The 23,866-nt window shown below is 47.4% G+C and overlaps 2 protein-coding genes and 1 pseudogene across 3 annotated transcripts in view; 2 read left to right on the forward strand and 1 right to left on the reverse strand.

The window, feature by feature from the left end:
- Positions 1 to 23,866, reverse strand: part of SFMBT2 (Scm like with four mbt domains 2) — a 185,251-nt gene that overhangs the window by 160,278 nt on the left and 1,107 nt on the right. The window lies entirely within an intron of this gene.
- LOC120609826 (uncharacterized) lies at positions 18,411 to 18,529 on the forward strand (annotated as a pseudogene).
- On the forward strand, positions 20,846 to 22,881 carry LOC120609011 (collagen alpha-1(I) chain-like). The gene is made up of 2 exons (XM_039871034.1): positions 20,846 to 21,911; positions 21,966 to 22,881. The coding sequence occupies exons 1-2, from the start codon at positions 20,913 to 20,915 to the stop codon at positions 22,089 to 22,091; spliced, it is 1,125 nt and encodes a 374-aa protein (XP_039726968.1). The 5' UTR covers positions 20,846 to 20,912; the 3' UTR covers positions 22,092 to 22,881.

Here is a 23,866-nt window from a genome sequence, read left to right on the forward strand (position 1 = left end):
GCCTGCACCCGCCCTGCACCCGGCCTGCACCCGGCCTGCACCCGGCCTGCACCCGACCTGCACCCAACCTGCACCGCCCTCTGCACACGGGGCAGACGCCGCAGGACGCGCGATGCTGGGCTTGGGTCTAGAAAAATCACTCTGCCACACGGGGACAGACAAGGGCAAGAGCGATCGGACACAGACTGAAAACAACGTGAGACGGGGGCCGGAGCTAAGACGGGAGAGGAGAAAGGAACGAAGCGAGGCCATGGCGTACTTGGAAGTGGAACCCACAGAACATGGAGGAAACGACCCAGGAACCCCCCGATATCAACAAGATGCGCCCTAATAATCCTGGGGGGAATGTATTAGCTATGAGAACGACAGAGCGTTTGGGACCGAGCGAGGAGGGGAGGCAAATCCTACCGGAGACCAGTGATCCAAAAGCTTTGCCAAATAAAAACGGGATTTTAAAAAGCAAATCCTTTTCCGAACTGCAACACCCTAACCCTCCCCAAAGGGCTGTTTTTAAAAGGAAGCTGATTTCCTTTTGATTCTTAAAATATATGTAATTGCAAGATTGAGGGTAAAAGCGTCTATTCGTGAAAGCGGCATTTTTCGCCAAGGGCACGAAAAGGAGGCTCGAAGTCTGGCTTTTTAAAGTGTCGCCTCTTGTTTGGTGCAGTGCACTGGTGATCTGTGCGATTCTTGCGCAAAGTTAATTCTGCTATGATCGGCTTCTCTCCTCCCTCGAGCTGGTGAACAACGGAATGACAGCCCCGGAACTTCTCACAGGGGCCTCGGCCCATGACAAGAGCAGCGGCCTCGGACGGTGAGGAATAACAGGGCCGCGAGCTGTGCGACTGAAGAAACTTACTTAACCTCTCTGTTCCTCACACTGCTCATCGATTAAACGAGAAGGCCCGATGAGAGGCCGTCAGTGGCCCTTTTCAGATCCGAAGTTCGATGAGGCCACCAGGGCTTTTCCGTATTAATGGCATATCTTCTGCATTCGGATGACCCGCCCCCTATCATTTGGGAGCATTCGAAGACAACTATTTCGGCGTAGGCCAGACAAAGCCTTGCGAGGGAGGAAATGGGTCAGGAGGAACTCTCATTAGATAGTCTAAAACTAATCAGAAATCGTTGAGGGCTTATTATCTACTCTGAATTATCATCTCTAGACCGGCAAGGGCCGATAGAACTTCCTGTACCTGCGTGGTCCAATTTGGTAACCACCAGCCACAAATTGAGCCCTTGCAATGCAGCTAGCGTGAATGAGGGTCTCGATTTTAACTAATTTTAATTTAAAAGCCGGACGTGGCTAGCGGCTGCCGTGTTGGACAGCGTGGCTGGGCTGTCATATAGGTCAGCCACAGTGCGCTATGCCTGAATACGGAGCGTGTCAAGTAACCATCGATCCTCGGCTCTCTTAAAAGGTGTAACTTAATAATAGCAGGCTACTTTTAAAAAGAGAGAGAACGCGGGAATTTTTAAACCTTACAAACTTCGAAAAGAGACTTCCCCAAAATATTCCACAAACCATTCCTAGCAAACTTCCTCACATAGAAGGTTTTCACTGAATCCACCGCCTTTTTGTTTGAATACTATTTCAGAGGAGAAGCAAGCGATGAAGTTAAATCACGTGCATCATTTTGAGATTATTTCCTGTTTTCTTTCATCTATAAATTCAAACAAAATCATTCCACCTCAGAAACGTAAGCGGACAAAGTATTTTTCTGTAAAGAAAAAAAAAAATCCATGAATGGTTTTAATGTCAACTATCAATGGTTTATCTGACACTATTAGAGGGGAAAAAGTTTGCTAAAATTTTTATGACTCCTCAGTGGTTTGATTCTCTCCATTTTTCTCTAACCAGACACTGTAAAAAAAGTAACCAGGGACTGTAAAGTAAGACATCAATTTAAATGCACCAAATCAATCATTTTAAGTAGAACTCAAGGGTAACAAAATAAATAGCAAAAAGAAAGCCACCCGAATGCGTGGCAGAGTTAAACCCCACATTATTCAGTGTAAGGACAGGTGACAAGGCATTGTCCAAGGTGGCTGCAAAATTTATTTTGGCAAATGACACTTCACACTTTCACTTTTTCAACAATGTCTACTTTTTTCTTGTCCATAAAAGGTACACACTCTCTGCAGAACTCTTAAAGAATAAAATCATAAAGGAACGAATTTAAATCACTAGGGATTCTAACACCCAGGGACAATCACTTTTATGTGTATAGTACCTCTTCCTGATGGCATCTCTGTGGGGTTTTTTGTTTTTTTGAGTTCATGCAGAATTTAGAATTTTAACTCATTTTTCATTTAACATTACGTAGAAAGCATTGTCCTGTGTCATTAAAATTCTTTAAAAACAGGACTTGAAATGGTTGCGTAATTTTTATTATAATACAAACAAGGTAATGTATTTACCATTCCCTTACCGCTGACCATTAAGTTGTTTTTTTGTTGTTGTTTTTATTTTTCCCCCCGTCATAAACAGTGCTGTGGTGATCAGCCTCAGCCATAAATCCTATTACATCTCAGATATTTACTCTGTGGGGAACCCCAGAAATTTAAGAGTTTGGGGCCAAATGTAGGAACTTGCTTAAGTCTCACAATACATACATGGAAAATGCTGTCTGCCTGCTGTCTTCATTCGCACTGTGACCGGCAGTGGGTGGCAGACTCCACCTGAACCCAATCTCCTCCCCGGCCATAAATGTTTTTTTCATCTTTTTCAATTTGGTATTCGAAAAATGGCACCCTACCATCGCAATACGCAAGCCTTGCGTGACACCTCTATTCACATGCTTCCCACATCTTAACTCTGCTGCTCTTCTGTATAATTCTTAAAAAGCTCTGCATATTTCATCTCATAAAACCGTTGCAAATAATTTCCCCAATTAGTGGACCCTTTCGATATACAAAATGACAGTTTTGTTTTGTTTTTTAACTTAGTCAAATCTATCACTTCATTTCTTCCTGAAATGTGGCCCCGCAACCCTAAGACACCAGAAGTCTAACTTCTCGGGGGTTTCAAGTTTTACACTTAACACGTGGGGAATTTATGCTCACATATGTTGTGAGGTGCGGCTCTGAGCCGACCCCTGTCCCGCGGTTAGTGATCCGGGCCCATGCCACAGGGTCTACATCCTGACTTTATCACGTATTAAATTCGTACACGTACAAGGCCAGGCTTCAGGACACAGAACTTTAGCCCTATGAAGAGTCGGTGACATAGGAGATGAGCACTGTTCACGTACGCCCCTTAGATCAGCAGTCGTCGAAGGTGGGGTCATCTAAGGTAGGCTGATAAGGGATGGCAGTGCTTTTGTAAGGCTTGGGAACCGTCCGAGGCGTTCTAGAGAATAATATGTCTGAAAGTGCACACGTCAGAGACTGTCAAACGCCCCTCATCCACCCTGACCAGTTTCCTCCTTGTCTACGGTGAGGGGTGACTGGTTCGCCAAAGTCAACACTGCTCCGCCGTCCTTATAGTAAGACGGGGTGGTCCCACTACGCTCTGGCCGGTGGGAAGGGACAGGCCTTTGCGTTCGCCCCCAGAGTCACCTGGCATCATGCAGATGGAAACCCCACAAATAGAGAAACGAAAGAGAAGGGAGTTGGTTCTGCGGTCGGCTCCACACCACCTCCGAGAGAAACGAGTTCCTGTCTAATTTACACCACGCCAGCTTGGGGGCCCTGATACACAGCCAACCCCAAATCCCCACAAACACGCCTGGAAGGGCCGCGCTCCTTTTCAATAAGCTTGTAATTATGAGGCTTAGATGGTTACTGTCGAACGCAGTTTTTATGGAAAAAACTATCTTTTGCTCTAAGTTCATATCCAAAAGTCTATATATATGTATCAGGAATGCCAAATGCTGTCTTTGGTTTCTTTCTCACACACACACGTCACATTAATGCTGACCAAGGCTCTTACACCTGGAGAAGGAGGCCCATAGGTAAAAGAAAGAGGTCCCCTTCGCTGGGGGGCGTCCAGACTGAGCCTAACCCCTGAAGAGTGAGAGGGTCAACATCGCCGATAATGTCAATGATTTCTGCAATTCTCGCGCTCTAAGGCGCAACAGAATCATCTGGAGGATCTGTCAAAACTCAGCCCATTGGGCCCCCCCACCCCACCCCCCGCAGTTCGCTTCGGCAGTCTGGAGTGATGCCTAATTGTTTGTATTCTAACAAGCTCCCAGAGGCAGGCGATGCTCCTGCACTCCGAGAACCACTGCTTTATGAAAGAGAGATTTCTTGTCTGGGGCGCCTGAGAAGATGAGTTGCTCTTTATCGGAAGATGCTTAGATCGTGACTGCTGAACTCATCACGGCCACAGGTACGCCAGAGAACACGACATTCCTGCAAAGTCATTTAAATGCGGAGAAAGGAAGGTAGGTTTTTCGAGAAACAGTTTTGCATTAAATAATGTGCGTTACGTAGTTTTGTGTCCTGGCTTTCCTTACGGTAAACTCAGCTCCATTATTTCACGAAGTTGAATTCTGCTATGCCATGTGTCTAAAGTTCGGCCAGCTTGCTCCCCGTACAAGTTCAGTAAGAATTACAGTACCAAGAATGAATCACGTTGGTTCTTTCTGGTGGAGCCATCCTCTTAATAGACCTGAGTATCTGTACGAACTAGTTTTTCCAGGCCTCGGTGTTCTCAGATATCAAGAGGAAAATGGAGTATGTAGCCTCCAGGAATTACGCCTCTCATTCCTAGCAGGTGAAATGTCCCTATCTTTATCGAGATGACAGACTAGCAGGTGAGTTTTTTTTATATGTTATGTCTGCATACAATTTTAAAAGCCAAATATTCCATAAGGCTTGTAGAGGCCCCTCCCCCCCCAAAAAACAGGGATCCCTTGCCCTTCTCCTCCCACCCCATTTCCCTCCCCGAGGCAATCACTGATCAGTTCTTTTCATTGATTGTTTTGCCATTCACCTCCGTATCACTTTCGGGCGACATCTTCCTTTCTCAGTTATCATGGTTATCAGCGGGTAATGAATGCCCTGTAGTGCTTACACCTCCCAGCCCTGCCCCTCACAGCCGCCAATCACTCCTGATAGTACCGGCCACCGACCACACCGACCACACCGACCACCGACCACACCGACAGGGCCCTGTAAAGCCGGCTCCTGCAGCCGACTGTGACTGCTTTCTCTTTCTCATGTGACTTTCCCCGTGTTGTTAGTGATGACCCGTTTCTTCCACATCCTTGGTTTTCTACACACTTATCACCTATTCAAATCCCGCTTTTCCATCAACCGTCTAGACCTCCTCCAGGTAAACTGAGACATGCAGGCATTCTGCTAATGGCATCTGGAGGCGGCTTCTCCCAGGGCCCTCTGCCCCGCTCCTGTCTGGGCTCACGTCCTCCTGTGCCCAGCGTGCAGGTGCCGTCCTGACAACTCACTTTCCCTCCTCCTTTGTAAGGTCTCCCCTTTTCCACGTCCCGTGCTTTCCTGGGTCTTGGATTTCTCCCTCCTTTTGATGGAGCACATTCTCCAACAGGTTTCTAAGAAAGGACTTAGGTGCAAAACGCGTGAGGCCTTGTATGGTTGGAAATGTCTTTAACTCACACATTTTAACCAATAGTTTAGGTAGGTAAAAATAATTCTAAGTTGGAAAAACATCCTCTAGGAGAGTGTTGAGGGTTTCCTGGCACTGTCTTCTGGCTCTAATTGTTGAGAAGCCTGATACCATGACCAGATCTGACACTCTGAAATGTCACAGCGATGTGTCAAATAACAATCTACTTGTGGCTTGGGGGCCTTGAGTGACTTCTTTCAAGATTTAAATTCCTTCCACACTGAAAACTGTTCTTCGGCTCTACGATATTTTCTTTAATGATTACTAATTTCCTCATTTCTAGTTTTTCTGTTGTTCCAATCTAATATTCATTCAAAAGCTGCACCTTCTTAACTTCCTTTATGTTCCCTTTTTTCCCTACCATTTTACTTTTTTAATCTGCCATCTAGGATACTTCCTCAACTTCCTCTTCTAACTCATACAGAGCTTTACGATTTAATTTCAAAAAGCTCTTTCTAGCGACTTCCGGTCAAGATGGCCGTGCAGCCCAACACTGTGCTCACCTCCTCCTATGACCACCTCAAAATTATAACTAAATTATGGAACCACCATCATGGAGAATCACCTGAAGATTAGCTGAACAGAACTCTATAACTGGGGAGATAAAGAAACAGCTACATCGAGACTGGTAGGAGGGGTAGAGACACAAAATGAGCTAGCCCCACACTCTATGTGGTGGTTAAGAACTGGGAGGGACATCTTGATTGCAGAGGTCCCCCCTGAGGAGCGAGGAGTCCCGGTCCCACACCGGGCTCCCAAAACCATGACACCAGAGCCAGGAAGAGGAGTCCACACAGCATCTGGCTGTGAAAACCAGCGGGGCTCCATCCGGGTGAGATGGAGGCTGCTGCGATCCAGGCGCCCTCTTCAAAGGCATGAGCACAGATTCATTCGCTCACGAACACTTGCCCTAAGCTCCAGAGCAGGGACAGCAGCTCGAAAAGCACCAGAGACACACGGGGAGGAAGTGAATTGTCCAGCTTCAGGGCAAAAGCTGGAGGGGCAACTCTCTCCGAGACAGAAGTGCTGCTGGGCACCACTGTTCCTTTGCTGAACCTGCCCCTTACCCAGCAAAGTTTCCGTCAACCTGGCTGACGCCGCTCTCCCCGCTCAGGTGGTTCCCTGAGACGCCAGTCCCCTCAAGTCCCACACCCAGCCCGACCCTGTTTCAGCAGCTCTTCCACACAAACGGCAGCCTCCGCCTACGTGGCAGACTTGCCTGAAATCTCTCAAAGGTCCACAAACCCCAAACAAATGGCAGCTGGCCTTGGCATGCCCTACACGTCTTGCTAAGTGGCCTCGAGCCCAGCACAAGTGCCAGCCAGCCCTAGTTCTCAGCTTAGCCTCTCCCAGGAGTCTCCAAACCCAGCACAAGCAGCTACCAACCACAGATCACTTTGAAGCTCCTACCAGGTGGCCCCGGGCCAGGCAGAGGCAGCGGCTGACCTTGGCCTGCACCACAGCCCCTCCCGAGAGACTCCAGAACCAACATATCCAGTGGCCAACTTCAGACCACACCAGAGCACCGCTCAATTAACGCCACAGACAATATACAAAAAGGGCAGACAAAGCAGGCACCAGAGCCCTGCTAAAATGAATCCTGCTCTGCGGGGTCAGCCCCTGCACAACGTCTCCTCCACTGTGGTCACGGCCAGTGCTCACAACCAATCAGCCCGAGGGTCAGTCCAACCCACTGACATGCCAACAGCAATCAAGGCTCAACCACAACAGGAAGGCACACACAACCCACACAGGGGACACATCTGGAGCACCCGTCTCAGGAGACCAGGGGGACTGAATCACTGGGCCCCACAGGACACCAACTACATAAGGACATCCTGCCAAGATCTAACTAATCATAAATAGAAACACAGAGAGGCGGCCAAAATGGGGAGACAAAGAAACATGTCCCACATGAAAGAACAGAACAAAGCTCAAGAAAAAGAACTCAACAGAATGGAGACGAGCGATGTACCAGGTGAAACATTCAGAACACTGGTTATAAAGATGCTCAAAGAACTTAAGACTAGATAAACTCAGTGCGAACTTCGACAAAGAGATACATTAAAGAGGAGATAGAAACCCTAAAAAAGAACCAGTCAGAAATGAAGAATACGATAACTGAAATGAAGAACACATGAGACGAAATCAGCGTTGGATTAGATGAAGCGAGAACCAAATCGGTGATTTGGAAAACAAGGTAGAGGAAAACACCCAATCAGAACAGAGACAAGAAAAAAGAATTTTAAAAAATGAGAGGGATATCCAAAGGAGCGAGCAAGCAAGGGATTAAAAACCAAAGAAATCGATGACCGAAAACTTCCCTGACCTGGCAAAGGAAATGGACATACAAGCCCAGGAAGCTTAGAGAGTCCCAAACAAGATGACCCCAAAGAGGCCCACACCAGGACACATCATAATGAAAATGCCAAAGGTGAAAGACAAAGAGAGAATCTTAAAAGCAACAAGAGAAAAGCAGTTAGTTACCTACAAGGGAGCTCCCATGAGACTGGCGGCTGATTTCTCAACAGAAACTCTGCAGGCCCGAAGAGACTGGCACAAAACATTCAAAGTGATGAAAAGCAAGAACCTGCGACCAAGATTACTCTACCCAGCCAGGCTATCATTTAGAATCAAAGGACAGATAAAGAGCTTCCCAGACAAGAAAAAGCTAAAGGAGTTCATCGCCATTAAACTAGTATTACAAGAAATGTCAAAGGGACCTCTTTAAGAAGAAGAAAAAAGAAGACCAAAAATATAATAAAATGGCAATAACTACATATCTATCGAAAATTACTTTAAATGTAAATGGATTAAATGTTCTAATCAAAAGATATGCAGTAGCTGAATGGACAAGAAAACATGATCCTTACATAATATGCTTTCAGATCAAAAGACACCCAGAGAATGAAAGTAAAGAAATAGAAAGAGATACTTCAGGCAAATGGAAACTACAACAACAAAAAAGCTGGGGTAGCAATACTTATAGCAGACAAAAGGCTATAAGCGGCAAAGAAGGACATTTCACAATGACAAAGGGATTCATCCAACAAGAGACTATAACCCTCGTAAACAATTATGCACCCAACATAGCAGCACCTAAATATAAAAAGGAAATATTGACAGCATTATTTACAATAGCCAAGATATGGAAGCAACTTAAGTTTCCATCAATAGATGAGTAGATAAAGAAGATGCGGTACATATAGACAATGGGCTATCACTCGGCCATAAAAGAGAATGACATCTTACCGTCTGCAACAACACGGATGGACCTAGAGGGTATTACACGAAGCGAAATAAGTGAGACAGAGAAAGACGAACACCATATGATTTCACTTATATGCGGAATCCAAAAAATGAAATAAATGAACAAACGAAACAGAAAGACTCATAGATACAGAGAACAAGCTGACGGTTGCCAGACGGAGGGGGTTGGGGGCTGGGTGTACAAGGGAAGAGATGAAGAAGCACAAAGTGGCAGTTACAAAATAGTCAAGGGGATGTGGAGTACAGCACAGGGAATACAGTCCACGATACTGTAAACCTACGTATGGTGCCAGGTGGGGACGGGACTTATTGGGGGATCGATTCATACATTATATAACCGTGTAACCACCACGCTGCACACCTGAAACTAATATGATATTGTATGTCAACTGTAATTAAATTTTTTTTTAATTTCTTGTTTTTAAAGCTCTAATTCTCAGAATATTCCCTTTTCCGTCCTATCCTATTTTTATTCCATGAATGCAAAACCTTCTATTATATCCTGGAAACTACTGATTTGCTTTTTTTTTTTTTAAGATTTTCCTTCTCCCCATCAAAAGAAAAGTTATTTTTCTCTCTTTATAGTTTTGGTCTCTACTTTCTGTAGGAGCTGCCTTCTTCGGAAGTCTGGCAATACTTTGGGGTTTCTTACATTTCAGAGTGGGGGTGTTAAAAGGCTGACTGGCGTTGCTGGGCACAGAGGTGGGGGCTGCTGACCTTGGAGATCGCTGTACGGAGACTGGGTCACCCCGAGAGGAAACCCCAATGTGAGCGTCTGTGTTTTCTCAAATTACACAGAAAAGGACGCTCTCATATTCCGACATATAAGGGCTGGGGGTGTCTGCCGACTGTCATTGGTTTAGAACTGAGCATCCTAAGCAGACACACTCAGTTTCTTTCCTGAGATTAGCCAAGTGTGACTAAAAGAGAAGATCTCCCTCTTAAATCCAAAGCAATAAAGATGTCACACACGCTCCCCACACACGCACGCGCGCGCGCACGTGTGTCCAGCTCCGACTTCAGATTGCCAGTTATGAGTCAATAAATTCTCTTCCCTCCTTAAGCCAGTGCCAATATACCACTTTTTCATCTTGATTCTGTTTTATTCGTCGTGATAAACATTAAACTGTCATTGAGCAACCAGAGTTCAAAACTGAAATTATCCAAACTCGGGAGAGACGGCAAAACTTTACATTGTGGTGACGAAGCTGCCTTAGCTCTGCCGCCCACTCCTGCCTCCCCTCCGGGAGAAGGTAGGCTCCCAAAAGCTTACTATTCAGAGGGGCTCGCCCTCCTAAGCCTTAGTCTAATAACGGCGATGAAAAAGAAATGCTGTATTTATTTTAAAGTTACCCAATTTTCCAGGCCCTTCCAACTGATCTGCCTTAAAGGAGTTCAAGAAATCCGCAATTTTAATAACTAACGACATACTCATAAGTTCGAGCTTGTTACTCTGAAATTTGTTTTTGTTTTTGTTTTTGTTTTTTTAACGTGACTCAGAAAAGGAAATATCCTCCGACAGAAAATAAAATGTTAAGGTCTAAACTAAAAGCTTATGAAACTCCAGATGGGCTCTAGCTGCCCCTGGAAGCCCAGGCCGTCTAAAAATCACAGAAGAAACCTCCTCATTTCACACTCCAGACATTCCAAAATGAGCACACGACACTTCATATAAACTAAGACCTTTCAAAATATTTCAATCAACATGGAAAATCTCGGTGGATTCTGAAAGAGGCACAACCAACTTTTTTTTTTTTTTACCCAAACCTGATCTCTGAAAAATCATTGCTTGCATCTTCCTAAGAAGCAACATGCAAAGGTATCTGCAAGAACCATATTTGTAAATGGCTTTGCATATGAAAAAGCAGTGCGCAGTGCCCAGCGCTATTATCAAGGAGAGCTTCCTCCTATTTCTGTTCCTCTTGTCGGCCAGATCACTCTGCTAATAACGTCTGCCTGAGCCCATCCATCTCCTCCCTGCTCCTACCAGCCAGCTCTCAGCCTGTCTGACAGACAGACCCTGCCTGATCCCATCACCCAGTGAGAGGAACTGATTGGATTCTTTGGGGCAGAAGGCTCATAGAATTTTGCCATCCCCTATATGCTCCGAGCCTGATTTGCCTTGATTAGGACAGCAATTTACTGGCCATTTTTCAACCGAGATTCATTGGTTTTCACTCTACATAGATTGAAATCTGACACAAAACGCTGCCCCAGCATAAGAAATGCTAATTTGCTTACAATCAGGTTCATACCTCAATACTGGGAAATAAGATATGTTGAGAATAATGGTCAATGCCGGGGCTGGCGGCAGTCTGCTGTTCCCATGATAACATACTGTGTCTTCTAACTCGTGGCTTTAACTGTCACCTCTTAATCTCCCAATCAAAGAGCACGGATTACTCGGTGAGCTAAATCAGTCATTCAAAACGGTCATGAGAAAAATAAGAGCCTTCCATGTTCCTCGATCAACAGAAAACCCAATCTGAGGGCAGACTAGCCCATCTTGGAAGTACACTTATGTATTTACTATTTACCTACAAATTATGTATTATTTCTTTTTCGTAGTTGGAGATTCTCAATGACTCTCTTGATCAACTAGACAAAAAAGAAATGCATAAGAATAGAGAAGCTCTGAAAAACATTCTTAACTAACATAATCTAATTGACACAGATCGGACACCGCACCCAACAATGGCAGAATTTACACTCTTTTCAAATGCTCATGAAACAATCACGAAGATAAACCATATGCTGGACCATAAAATGAGTCTCAATAAATTTCAAAAGATTAAAATTTTACAGAGTATATTCTCCAACCACGATGGATTAAGTTGGAAATCAGTAACAATATCTGGGAACTCCCCCATTATTTGGAAATTAAGAAACACTCTTCTAAGTAACCCATGGGTCAAAGAAGAAATCACAGGGAGAAAATATTTAAAACGAATGATGCAGCTAAAAAAGTGCCTAGAGGGAAATTTATAGCTATAAATGCATATTAGAGGAAGAAAAAAACAAGTTTCTACTTTATGAAGTTAGAAAAAGAAGGGAACGTGAATCCCAAAGTCAGTAGAAAGAAAAAAGATAACAATAAAATAAATTAATGAAATCAAAAGTTGGTTCTTTGAAAAGATTCATAGTTAAACCTCTAGCAAAAACTACCAAGAAAAAAAGAGAACACGAATTAATCAATAGGAATAAGAGGAGGCTAAATTGCACATGCTTTATGCATCAAAAGGATACTAAGATATTATAATAAACAATTTGTTTTAGTGGAGTACGATCTCTTGCAGCTTTCTGAGAATGATACTTGGAAGGCCATTTATTTTTTGAAAACTTACATACTTGAAAATAGATTATTTGTGGTCACCCTTGGTACTCTGGCTGAGTATAGAATTCTGAATTGAACATAATTTCCTGTCATTTTAGTAAAAAACAAAAAACTTATCTGCTTTGAAGAGAAGCCCCCCAAAATTTTTTTAACTTTATTTTATTAATTTCAAGTATACAGTACATTGGTTACACATTTATATAGCTTATAAAGCGATCCCGCTAATTGCTTTGTCTCTTCTGGCTCCCCACCTAGCCATTACTGCGTTCCCTGTGCCGTGCTCCCCATCCCCGTGACCATCTATCAACTACTAATTTGTACTTCTTTAACCCTTCACCCCATTCCCCTAACTCCCCAACCCCCGTCCCCTCTGGCCGTCACCAGACTGTCCTCTATATTTGCGAGCCTGTTTTTGATCAGTCTGTTCTTTTTGTTCCTTAGATTCCACCGAATTATGTATTATTAACTACATATCTACTACAAAGGATGAAGTCTAGAAATATCCAACTAAATCTACCACATGACGAATAGGTTTGTCTGTGCATCGAGGTAGCGATTCGGGGTTTTTTTATACAAGAAATGTACTCACAAGTCACAGGGGTAAACTCTGTCCTTCGGTAGGCACAGGACTGACAAGAAATCCTTGACACAGAAGGGCTTGGCGACAAGGCCTCACGAAGAAGCATGGCTTTCAGAATGAGCACAGACATCTTGGACAAACCCCAAACACAGAACTTCCCCGTCACCTTCAAGTAAATATCACGAAGAATGAACCAGAGCACCAATCTGAGTGTGTAACAAAGCCAAGTAACCTCACAGTCAATGGGATCCGTGAGTCTCATACCGCACACCTGTGCATGTAAGTCATTTTCAGTAAACCAGCCGTGTTCTACATGTGGTCATGGAAACGCAGACAGAAAACTAAACGAGGCATAGACAACGGCTAATAACAGCGCCGAAGTTTCTGAAGTCATCGCTATGAACTGATTACTTCAAGCCGGACAGACGCACGGGACTGACGCCTGAGAGATGCCCGACGAAGCGTCACCTCACACGGGAGACCAGACACGGGCCATGGATGCTGCCGACACGGTGGGCTCATCCCGAAGCCACAGCCGAGAGGAAGCCCGGGCTGGACTCCCAAAATATCTGAAGGGTGTTTCAGGTCTGTACTTTAAGCTGTAGATAGGCCCACAAAATTGGGCATAAGTCAAGTTTTATAAATTATGTCATTTAAATGCATGAAGAAAGGCTTACTCTAGTGAAGTCCAACTGCCAATCATTGTGCAAAGTCAATAAAAACACTCTAATTTACCGTGGTTGGTAAAGGACAGGTGACAGGTAACCAACCCGGCAGGGGGTGGCGTTTCCACTATAAGGGTCACTTACAGAATGTGCTTTTGGCCTTTCACCCACCACGAGCAACACTGTTCTCAGCTGCAAAGCACGGGGACTGTTCTGGAAGCCTCCCGCAGTCACACTTCCACTTAGACATAGCTGGGACTCGGGCCTTCGCTGGCCTTCCTTGTTAAAACTCACGTGTGTACGGTGGGGACAGTGATGCAGCAGCCACGCGAATGGAGGCACCGCTTGACAAGGGGAATGTTCCCCATCGTCCCGAGCCAGATCTCAAAAGTTTTCTGGAAAGGGGCGAGTGAGGCCCTAAATGCCTGGCTGGCTTCTCAGAGACTTAACGTGATAAGCTGCAAAGAGCCAGTTGTTCGCGGCAGCAGAGGGCCGGAAAGGAGAAGAGGGTGACCTGCACGTTACAGTTCGCTGGCAGGAAGAAAGCAGATGTGACTTAGTCTTGAAGACAATAAATGACAATGGCCAAAATTCCAAACTCCAAACTCTGTTACCCCAGAGCCACACTCTTGCCCCCACACGGATCGTCAGCACGGAGAACTCTGACCGTGTGTGTGATTCCAAAGGCGGCTGCTTTTCAGGATAAAGTGATATAGAGCAGGGGTCCCCAACCTCCGGGGACACAGACCAGTACCAGTCCATGGCCTGTTAGGAACCAGGCCACACACCAGGAGGTGAGCGGCAGGCAAGTGAGCGAAGCTTCATCTGTATGTGCAGCCGCTCCCCAGCGCCAGCATCACCGCCTCGGCTCCGCCTCAGATCATCAGGCATTAGGTTCTCACAGGAGCACCGGTCCCTGGTGCCAATAAGGTTGGGGACCGCTGATGTAGAGAATGAGCCAGGGGAGACGCAGCAGAGAAACACAGAAGTTGCTCCGCGACCATCGACTTTTATTAAAACGATGGCATCTACCTGTTGGCATCTCCTTACCTAAGACCAGGTAGCACGCCTGGCAGGGATTGGCTACCCCAGGGCAGGCGGCCCTGAGCATGTGAGAAGCTGTCAGCCTCACTGGGAGCCATCACCAGCAGCTTCCTGCGAAGCTTGCTTTTCTGTGCAGTTAGCTTCTCAGAAAGAACATTCTGGTCCTGGCTTGGGGCCACCTGCCTGCCCTCAGCTCTGCTGGGAAAGCTCGCTCCTAAATGCCCGACACAGCCACAATTCCTGCTGAATCTTACCTACCACCGAATAAATATCTGAAAAATCAGCAAAAAAAAAAAAAAGAATAAAAAAGCCTAGAAGATGAGTCTCTCAAAAACACATCTTTTTACACACTCAGGACTTTACAAGCCTCTTAATGGGGCCGACTGGAACATTAAGGCCGAGAACCGCAAAGAAGTACCAGGACGAATAGCGTGCAGGATGAGGACAGCAGCGACGCAGCATCAAAACCAGGGTGACACGTGGGCGCTGTAAACCTTAGCAAATCGATCCAGGCCGAATGAGCAAAACCTACGGGATCCAACCTGTGCCCTCTGACAAAAGGTCAGAGGCTGCGGTGGCGCTTCCCCTGCGGCTCGTCCATTAACACACAGAAGACTGTGTGACGGAATAGTGACGATCAAAGGCAGCCGAAGCTTAACTGCGCGCGGTGACAGCAACGACATTCACGGATGAAACAAGGAGGCTGCCTGCAGAAGCGGACGCTGGCCCTCAGCGGCCCTCATCCTCGTCCTGGTGAAATTCTCAAGGACTCCCTCCTGCTCACCTGCGCGGGTGAGCCAGCCCGCGCATCCTGCCCAGCGCCTCGTTCCCGCTTCTCCGCCCTCCCAGAAAGGCGGGGTGCTCCTTGCGCTGACGCTTCGCCCCCCGACCTTTTGTCCATCCCTATCTCTGCTCATTTTCTAGAACATTCCTCCAAACTCCCCGCAGCGCTTGAGAAGCAATGCGTCTCCTTCAGACATAGCAGCAACTAGAAGGCTGTTTAGAAACAGTGTCTTAGGAACCTCGGTCCTTTGAAATCACAGAACGCTACCAACCTATGCCATGCATGGAGTGGCGTCATTTATCGCAAACGACAGATGCCCTCTCCTAGCTCATGCCCAGGGAGCGTTGTCACTTAGGACATAGACAAGACGACGATGACTATGAGTATATAAATGTTTTTCTTAAAGCCACCCAGAGGGGAAACAGACATAGGAAAAAGGAAAAATGACGACAAGCATGAACGCTCCCTCACGCACCTCTCAAAAGGGTTGGAGAGATTTTTTTTCCTCTAACAAAATTAGTGCATTTGTCACCAAGCTATAAAAGTAAACATGTCTTTTCCTTTATTTATTTATTTATTTATTTATTTATTTATTTATTTATTTATTAGCTAAAAACCATTATTTAATATTGTCTGTCACACACTCTTTTCTTCTATTATTGAGTTTTTTGTTTTTTGTTTTTTGTTTTTTTTAAATTAGGAGCACAGCATTAGGAAACGCGGTTAGCCTTAATACGCTGGCTAGATCTTTTCCCTTATAAAGCAGGTTTGTTAAGATACATTTGGGTCCAGCGAGAATTCTATCTTGCCATTCATTCAAGAACAAGAAAAGCCAAAAACAAGAGATTGAAGACTAAAGGAAAGTGATGTAGCTCTTCCCGTAAGTGACCTGAGGCGACCTCCGAAAATGGTCCACTATCCACTTGACCCAGACAATCCCACGAAATCACGCAAATCAAGAGGCTCAAATCTTCGTGTTCGCTTTAAGAACACTCGTGAAATTGCCCAGGCCGTCAAGCATACGCATATCTGAAAAGCCACCAAGTGTCTGAAGGATGTCACTTTACAGAAGCAACGTGTGCCATTCCATCGTTACGATGGAGTTGGTAGGTATCGGGGGTCCAAAACTGAAAAAGAGCACACTGTCCCTAAACCAGAAAAGAAGGGTGCACAGAGGAAAAAAATATCCCAGAAAAAACTGAAGAAACAAAAACTTATGGTCCGGGAGTAAATTTAGCATCAAATAAATACTAATAAAAATAAATAAATACTAATAAAAATAAATACATACATACATACATACATACATACATACAGAAAGTGACGTAGCCATGGTCACATGAAGAATTCTGAGCCACGGTCCACTCCAACCATCAGACTAACCATATTTACTGTACTTTCTAAAATAATGCCAAAGCCAATTTCTATAAAAAGCTAGCTCCTTCGAATTGGCAAAACTTGACTTTTTTCTCCTGTGCTTTAAAGGAAGTGAAATTCATTTCACCTCAGAGGGAGCAGCGCTGCCCTGCCAGCTTCAAGCCTCAGCAGGCAGCGGATGAACCCAGAGGGAGCACAAGACAGGGCTTAGAGAGGCCCCCCCATAACGGGCGGCCTCGGGGGTCTGTCTTCGGTACTCCACAAGAGAAGAAAATAATCTAAGACCGACATCTTAAGGTGAATCTAAAAGACTGTTTAGAAGGGAAGAGGTCGGCCATTTCCACTGTCCAGTCCTCGAGAATTTTTAAAGCTTATTCTCACCCACATCGGTGCGGTTTCGTCTTGACGCGGAGGAGAAAAGAAAGAAATGAAAACCAATTCTTTTCTAATTGAGATGAAATTTCAGAAATACAACACTTTCCAAATCCTTAATGGTCAACTCACAGGACAGTGAACGATTTTCTCTCCCGTCGTTTCCAAGACATGGGAAAAAGGAAAACCAAGTATTTTCACTTCTACATCTAAAAACAGTGATTTCAGCTTCCTGTAAAATCTCCGCTCTCCTACAACCATCTGAACCAAGTGCAAAAGCATCCTAGTCTTACTTCATTCCAAATCCAACACGAAGAAAACCCCTATTGATATGATCCCATATAACCTCTGCGAAGACTCAGTCTCCTCAATAAAGATCACAGCACACACCCACAAAGATTAAAGCGATGCATTTACAGCATCTCATACGTACTGAATCACCATTACATGGTGGTGTCAGTTTCAAGACAATATAAGACCAGGAGTTACTGGGGCTCTCTAAAGCCTCATCCTCCTCATCTCGAAACCAGGGCTAATAAAACTCTCATCCAGTAGAGGAAGCACAAAGCAGCGAGAAGGCTGGCAAACAGGAGACGTTTAAACAGTTATTACGTTTAACGTTATTCGGAGTAAACGGGTAATTCCGAATCCGATTAATTCCACAGTCCTTTCATCGGTAAACCCTAGACCTACGGATGCAAACAAATGTGCAGTTTTTAAATGAGCGCCTGTTTAAATTATACTGAAAATGAGACTTTGTAGGCACTTGCCATTGGAATTTCAGACTCCCGCACTAGACTTTAAAGTGATGCCGTTCATACTTCGGTTTTGACTGAAATGGAACACCATCATAGCAACTTGACAGATTTAGGAGAAAGTAAAGAAGATACGCTTTAATTACCTTTTCTAAGACACCTTTTCTTGGCCAATAAAAACTTCAGAGGGGAAAAAAAAAAAAATCACAGAATAAAAATGTGTTCCCCCTTCCCATGTGTCACCAGCTCCAAACTCCTATTCCAAACCCACAACTGCTGATGTCATCATCTGTGCTACTTTGCAGAGTTCGCCAAAAGCTTTAACGAGCACTTTATCTACCAAAATGTATCATTTTTGTTCTTAAAAGAAATCAAAAAGAATGAGAACAAAAAGCACAATAGATTCTTTCTTTAACCTGAGTCAAAGACATCTATCTTATCACATGAAAGTAAAATTTTTTGATCAGTGAGTGTCATCTTATCAATAACACAAGGGACCCTAACTGTCAATATATGGGGAAGAAGTATATTTTAAAATTCACTGCAGGTTCACCAGACAGGGAGTATAATGGTGGCATCTTCTAATCAGAACACTGCTGAAGTGATGGTGTAAAACCAATCCTTAAAAACTTATTTAGGGTCTACAGCCATGTGACCCTGAACAAGCCCGATCCTGTCTGATCTCGGAAGCTAAGCAGGGTCGGGCCTGGTTAGTACTTGGATGGGAGTCCACCTAGGAAGACCAGGTGCTGTAGGCATAAAAAATAAAAAATAAGGGACTGTAAGCTGACAAGGTCCTTGCAATCTGTGAGGTCAACCAAGGGTTGCCTTGCCTAAAAAAAAAAAAAAAAACAGAAAAAAAGTAATTTATTTGGGAACTTTATATGAATCACGTAACATTCCTTGTTATACTGCAAGCTCTAAATCTTCTCTTATTTACAATTTACAGTCCTGTCCATAAATATTTACACTGATTTCAACACTTGTTTCAGCCAACAAGATCATTTTTCCTATAAATTGTCCCAGGACATCTTTCCTATTCCAAAGAGAGGCAATACTGCCTAGTGGCCCAACGCAAACAGCTAGAACGAAAGTTCGAGTCAGATTCTTTCACTCACTGGGTTACCAGGGGGCGGCAGCCATCCACCCACGCCATCAACATTAGTGAGTGAGGTCCACTCACTCAGCCCATCTGGGGTGCTGGGACACACAGGGCTATTCAGAATGGTCCTTTCTAGTCCTAGAACTTATTAGAGCAAACTCAGTCAGGTAGTCTTTCTGGCTTGTATGCAAAGACACGCTGACCGAGCCCAGGCCATACCATTATTGGGGTTATTTGTGAAGGCTACGATCATGCTCCTGTATGTCTCCACCTTCTCAATGCCACAGAGCAGAAATGGAAACATGACCCCGCGTGGAACTTATGTCACTTAACGATGAGAGCGCTTCACTCCTGCACAGTGAAGTACAACCCACCGACTATTTCACAGATATCTCGAGCCATTGTCAACCAAGGCCAGTGGTGTTTTCACGGTACTTGGCAGACATGAGTCCAAAAGACGGATCGCTCAGCCACGTCTGCATAGCTGTGCTGAATCACAGATCCCGCCCTCTCTCCCCACCCCACCCCACCTCCAAATAGGAACATGGAGATCTGAGTCCATGCACTTCTTTCGGAGATAAGGAGGCTGAGGCTCAAAAGCTGACACTATTGGTCCGATGTCACACAGCTAGACCGAATCAGCTCTGAAACCGGAAGCCAGGCCTCCTGATTCAACCTCTCTGTCCCTCCATCCGGAATCTTCCTTACAACACAGATCCTGCATGACAGACCACGCTGAACGCCCGCGTTGACTTTCTGGTTTGCCGTGGCAAGTAAAATTTCCCTAATTTTTTTGTTTTCTTATTTGTAGAATAAGTTGCTATCAGGGCGATGTAGATGTAAGAACAGTTAGGAAAAAAAAATAGAAAGTGTGCCTTGAATTACGGACCGTCATTTCCTTTTGATAAAAGAATTCCAAACAGCGAAATACTAAAAGAGAAACGTTGTCCAAACCTAGGATGCTAGAACTGGAGGTGATTCAAACCCCACAATGGACCATTTTTGTTCAAATTCTTTTCAAAAGAACTCTTTGACTTTGTTGTCCTGACAAAAACTTTCAGGCGTAAGTGTATAGGCTCTGCAGCGTTGGCATTTTCGTTGTCCTGGCTTCTTAAAAATCCCAAAAGCACTGTGATCGACTAAATGGAAACCGCCCCTTTTCTGCTCAGAGAAATGGCCTCATCACCCGGAACTTCTCAAATTGGGCAAGTCCTTTGGGGGCAGTCGCAGGTAGAGAAAAGTGCAGAATGCCACCCCCCACTAGAGTGAGCGGAAGTATGATCCACATTCCCAGGAGAGCAAAGGAATGTCTCTTGGTAAGAGACCAGACAGGAGAATCTCCAAGGCTCTTTTTTTTTTTTTTTTAAGAGTCATGAAGCTATGAAGCTAGCTGTCGATACAGCTATGATCAGTCCATCGTTTCTGCAAAAACGGGAAAACTCTCTCATAAATGACTCCCATCGTTACTGACATTTATGTCCCAGCCGGATGGCCTGTTTGAGGTTCAAGGTGCCAGGATCCTAATGGGAGATGGGAAATAGTTACTTCTCACTCCAGCGGGTCTCAGCTGGCACTTCTAAAACAACACAAAGCAGGGTGGCTGATGGCGCTCTCCTCTAGGCCCGGGGCTGCTGAATCGCCAGCCACTGGGCAGCGTGTTCAAGGGCCTGAAGGGCTTCTGAGCACAGTAAAACCTTTGGTTGGGACTGGGGTGGGGGGCTTCAGCGTGGGTGTGTTGTCCCCCTTTTCAGGCAGGCAGCTTGGTCCCGCAGTGAGCTAAGATAAAGATCTGAGACAGTATTTATTTATGGAAGGGAGGAAGTAGGGTATGTGCAAATGTACTGCTTAGGGTGGGGAATGTAGCAGCGGATCTCCTATCTGCAAGGAGAGCCTGGCCACCAAGGCCTCTGGCCACCAAGGCCCCACCCCCCGCCCACTCTCCCTCCCTCCACTCCCGACCGCCTCCCTGGGAAACGGGCCTAATGTAAACCTGTTTTCGCGTTTTCTCGGACCCGGTGAAACCCGGATCCATTTGCTTGATGCGGACACGCCAATCGGTCCCCCGGGCGCCTCGGCCACGGTGCCAGGGCGGAGAGATGGGAGAAAGCGAAGGGCAGCGGCGATGGGTCGGGATTCAGGCGCAGTCCCCACCCCTTAGGCTCGGCGGCGCCGCTGGAGCCGACGACGCGGCGCAGGGACCGCGGTCCCCGGGGCCTGCTCCGGCGCGGGCGGGGGGTCGCACACGCTCGCACGCGCCCCCGGGGAGCAAGGACGCTAAGCGGGGACGCCCGGGTGCCGAGGTCCCGCTGCGGCGCGGGAAGGGGAGCGAGCGTGCGCGCCCTGCCCTTCCCGGAATCCCACCCGACTCCAGGAACCCGAAGGTCCCGAAAATCCGAAAGCGAAACTGCAAGCAGGTCTCTCGAAGTTTGGGGACCGTCTCCCCGGCTTCCCGGCGTCGTCCGCGCACTCCCGACACCACGAGTGCCGTCAAGGGCGGGCGCCCCGGCGGCGGCGACCGCTCCGCAAGGCCACCATGCACGTCCCCGGGGCACCGGCCCCCGGCCTCTGGAGCTCCCCGAGTCGCCCTCGGCGCCCCCGGTTCCAAGGCGGTGGTCGGCCGCGTTCCTCCCGCTCCTTCCCGCAAGAAAGGGAAACTGGGGCCCTACGAGAAGCCCGTGACACGTTCTTTGCCATCGGTTACACACTCGCTTCCACGCCGCGGCTCGGTGCAAAGTCGCGGGTTCCGAGGCCTTGTCGGTAGGGACCGCGCGCTTGTCAGCGGCGACGTCAGGAGGAGGAGGGGAGGGTTCCCGGCTGAAACTGCAGTTTACGAGCACAGAGCCATTTTAGGCCGGTTTCCACTTCGGCGAAGCCCACGGGAGAGCTGTCCCCGAGAGGCCGCACGGACAGCGCCGGCTGGGAGCGCCGGGGACGCGCTGCGCGCCCGTCCCCGGGGGGGGGGGCGGAAGGCGTCTGGGCCCCGCATGTCGCCGACTGCTCAGCCTCGCTGCCCAGGTGGCAGGAAAATCTGCTGCGGGGTCTCCCATCCTGGGGACGCTTACCCCCGGCCCCCACCCACGGGACACCGCGAGGGACAGGCCTCTCGAGCAGCGCCACTCTACATGGGGAGAGGAGGCGATCCTCATTCTGGGCTCCTGCAAATGCCCAGAGACCACGTTACTGCGTTAACTACAGACCTGGACGACACTGTGATTTAAAAAACATGATTTAAAAACATCTCAGTGCACTTCGCAGTTGTGCCATCAGGGTCGCCGGTCCAAAGAGGGTCCCCTGGACCTGCCCTCGCCAAGCCCCGGGGGCCCTGCGCGGCCGCCGCATGGCCCACGTCCCCCGGGTCCCCCTCGCTGGCACCGCGGTGCTACCTCCGCTCTGCTGCCGCGTCCTGGCCACTGGCGACCCCTGTCGGGGACCCTGGTTCCTAGTTAAGCGAGCTCAGGTTTGCTGGCTTTCCCTCGGTCTCCCCCTTCCTTACAGGCTCCGACTTTGTCCCCAAACTACATTCTCGGACCTTTCCCGGCCCGGGACGCCGGGCTTTCCCCTGCACCTCGACGCCCAGTCAAACCCCACGGTGACAGCCACGCCCACTCGAGCCCTCCAGGAACCCGACCTGAGCCAAGGGACACTTTCTTCCGAGAACACTGTCCCCATCCCCCACCTTCCCCAGAGCGCAACTCCAAAGGCAACTCCTCGCCTCACCCTCCTCCCTTTGGCGGAGCTCCGCGCGCCCCCGCCTTTCTCCCGAGCCACTTTCACCGTCCCCACGGCGCGACCGCCGGCCCCCAACCTCCCACCGCACCGCGGCCCCAAGGGTAGCAGGAGCCACCGCTAAGTGCAGCGCGCCCCACGCGTGCACACACGACACCCCGCGGGCGTCTGCGGCCCGATCGCACCCAAGACCCTGGACATTTCGTCCTTTTAACCAGCACCTCCTCGCTCCACCTACTCCGGGCCTTAGGACACGGGACCCAGCACGGAGAGAGCTCGTCTCATAAGACGCCGAAATCAATCACTCGCTCTGCCCTCCCGTATTCTGCACCACGTGTCGGCAGTTTGTCACGTCAAATCATGGCAGGGTCTGATCCCGAGGCGCGCACACACATTCGGGGCGGATCTCTTTGACACCCCCACCCCCCCGAACTGCACACACAGGTACGCACACTGATCAAAGGCGCGCACGGCTGTCTTGGCTTGGACGCCCTGGAACAGGCCAGCGGCGCCCCTTCCCCCTGCAGCGATGGAGTGGGCACGCAGACCTTGGCCGCGGAAAAAAACTGGGGCAGCTCACTTCGTCTCCCCTTTCCCACTTAATTCGCTAAAGAAGCTTCTGGAGTAGCCAAAGAAAGTCGAAACTAAGGGATGGCAACTCCGGTTGGGTTTTTTCCCACTTCAAAACCTTTATTTTCAGTTTTTAAAAGCCACCTTAGCCCGCCATATTGAAACTGGCACGGTTTCTGAATACTCCTTCCTCGCAGCTGCAGCGCTTCCAAAAAATCCACAAGTACCGAACGGGCTCCGGACGTGCGTCCCGCCACCCCCGATCGACCACTGCCCAACCCCAAGGCTACCGGTCCCTGGCTGAATCCCCTCCCGCCGCCCAGAGTCAAAATCGATAGATATATGTAACGGTTCCTACAGTTTGCTTTTTTTGGCGGATTTCTACCAACACACACACACACACACTAAAAAAAATAACTCCACAACCGGATCAGATTAGTAATTTTGAAAGGAGGTCACATGAGAGTAGACAACAGGAAAAGCCCCAAGTGACAGGATATCACTTTAAAGCAAAAACAAAAAAACAAAAAGATCACCCCAGCCGGAGCACACCCCGAAACTACTACTGACAATTTCATCTCAGCTGCACAGGGAAATGTGTTTTGGGGGGAGAGGGGGGAGCGAGTCCAAATATGATTTTTCACCCGCTCGATGGTTGGTCTCCAGTCTTCACGATCTTCCCCCCTCCCCCACGCCC

Source organism: Pteropus medius, unplaced genomic scaffold (assembly GCF_902729225.1).
Source record: "Pteropus medius unplaced genomic scaffold, Ma_sr-lr_union100, whole genome shotgun sequence".
Classification (NCBI taxonomy): Eukaryota; Metazoa; Chordata; class Mammalia; order Chiroptera; family Pteropodidae; genus Pteropus; species Pteropus medius.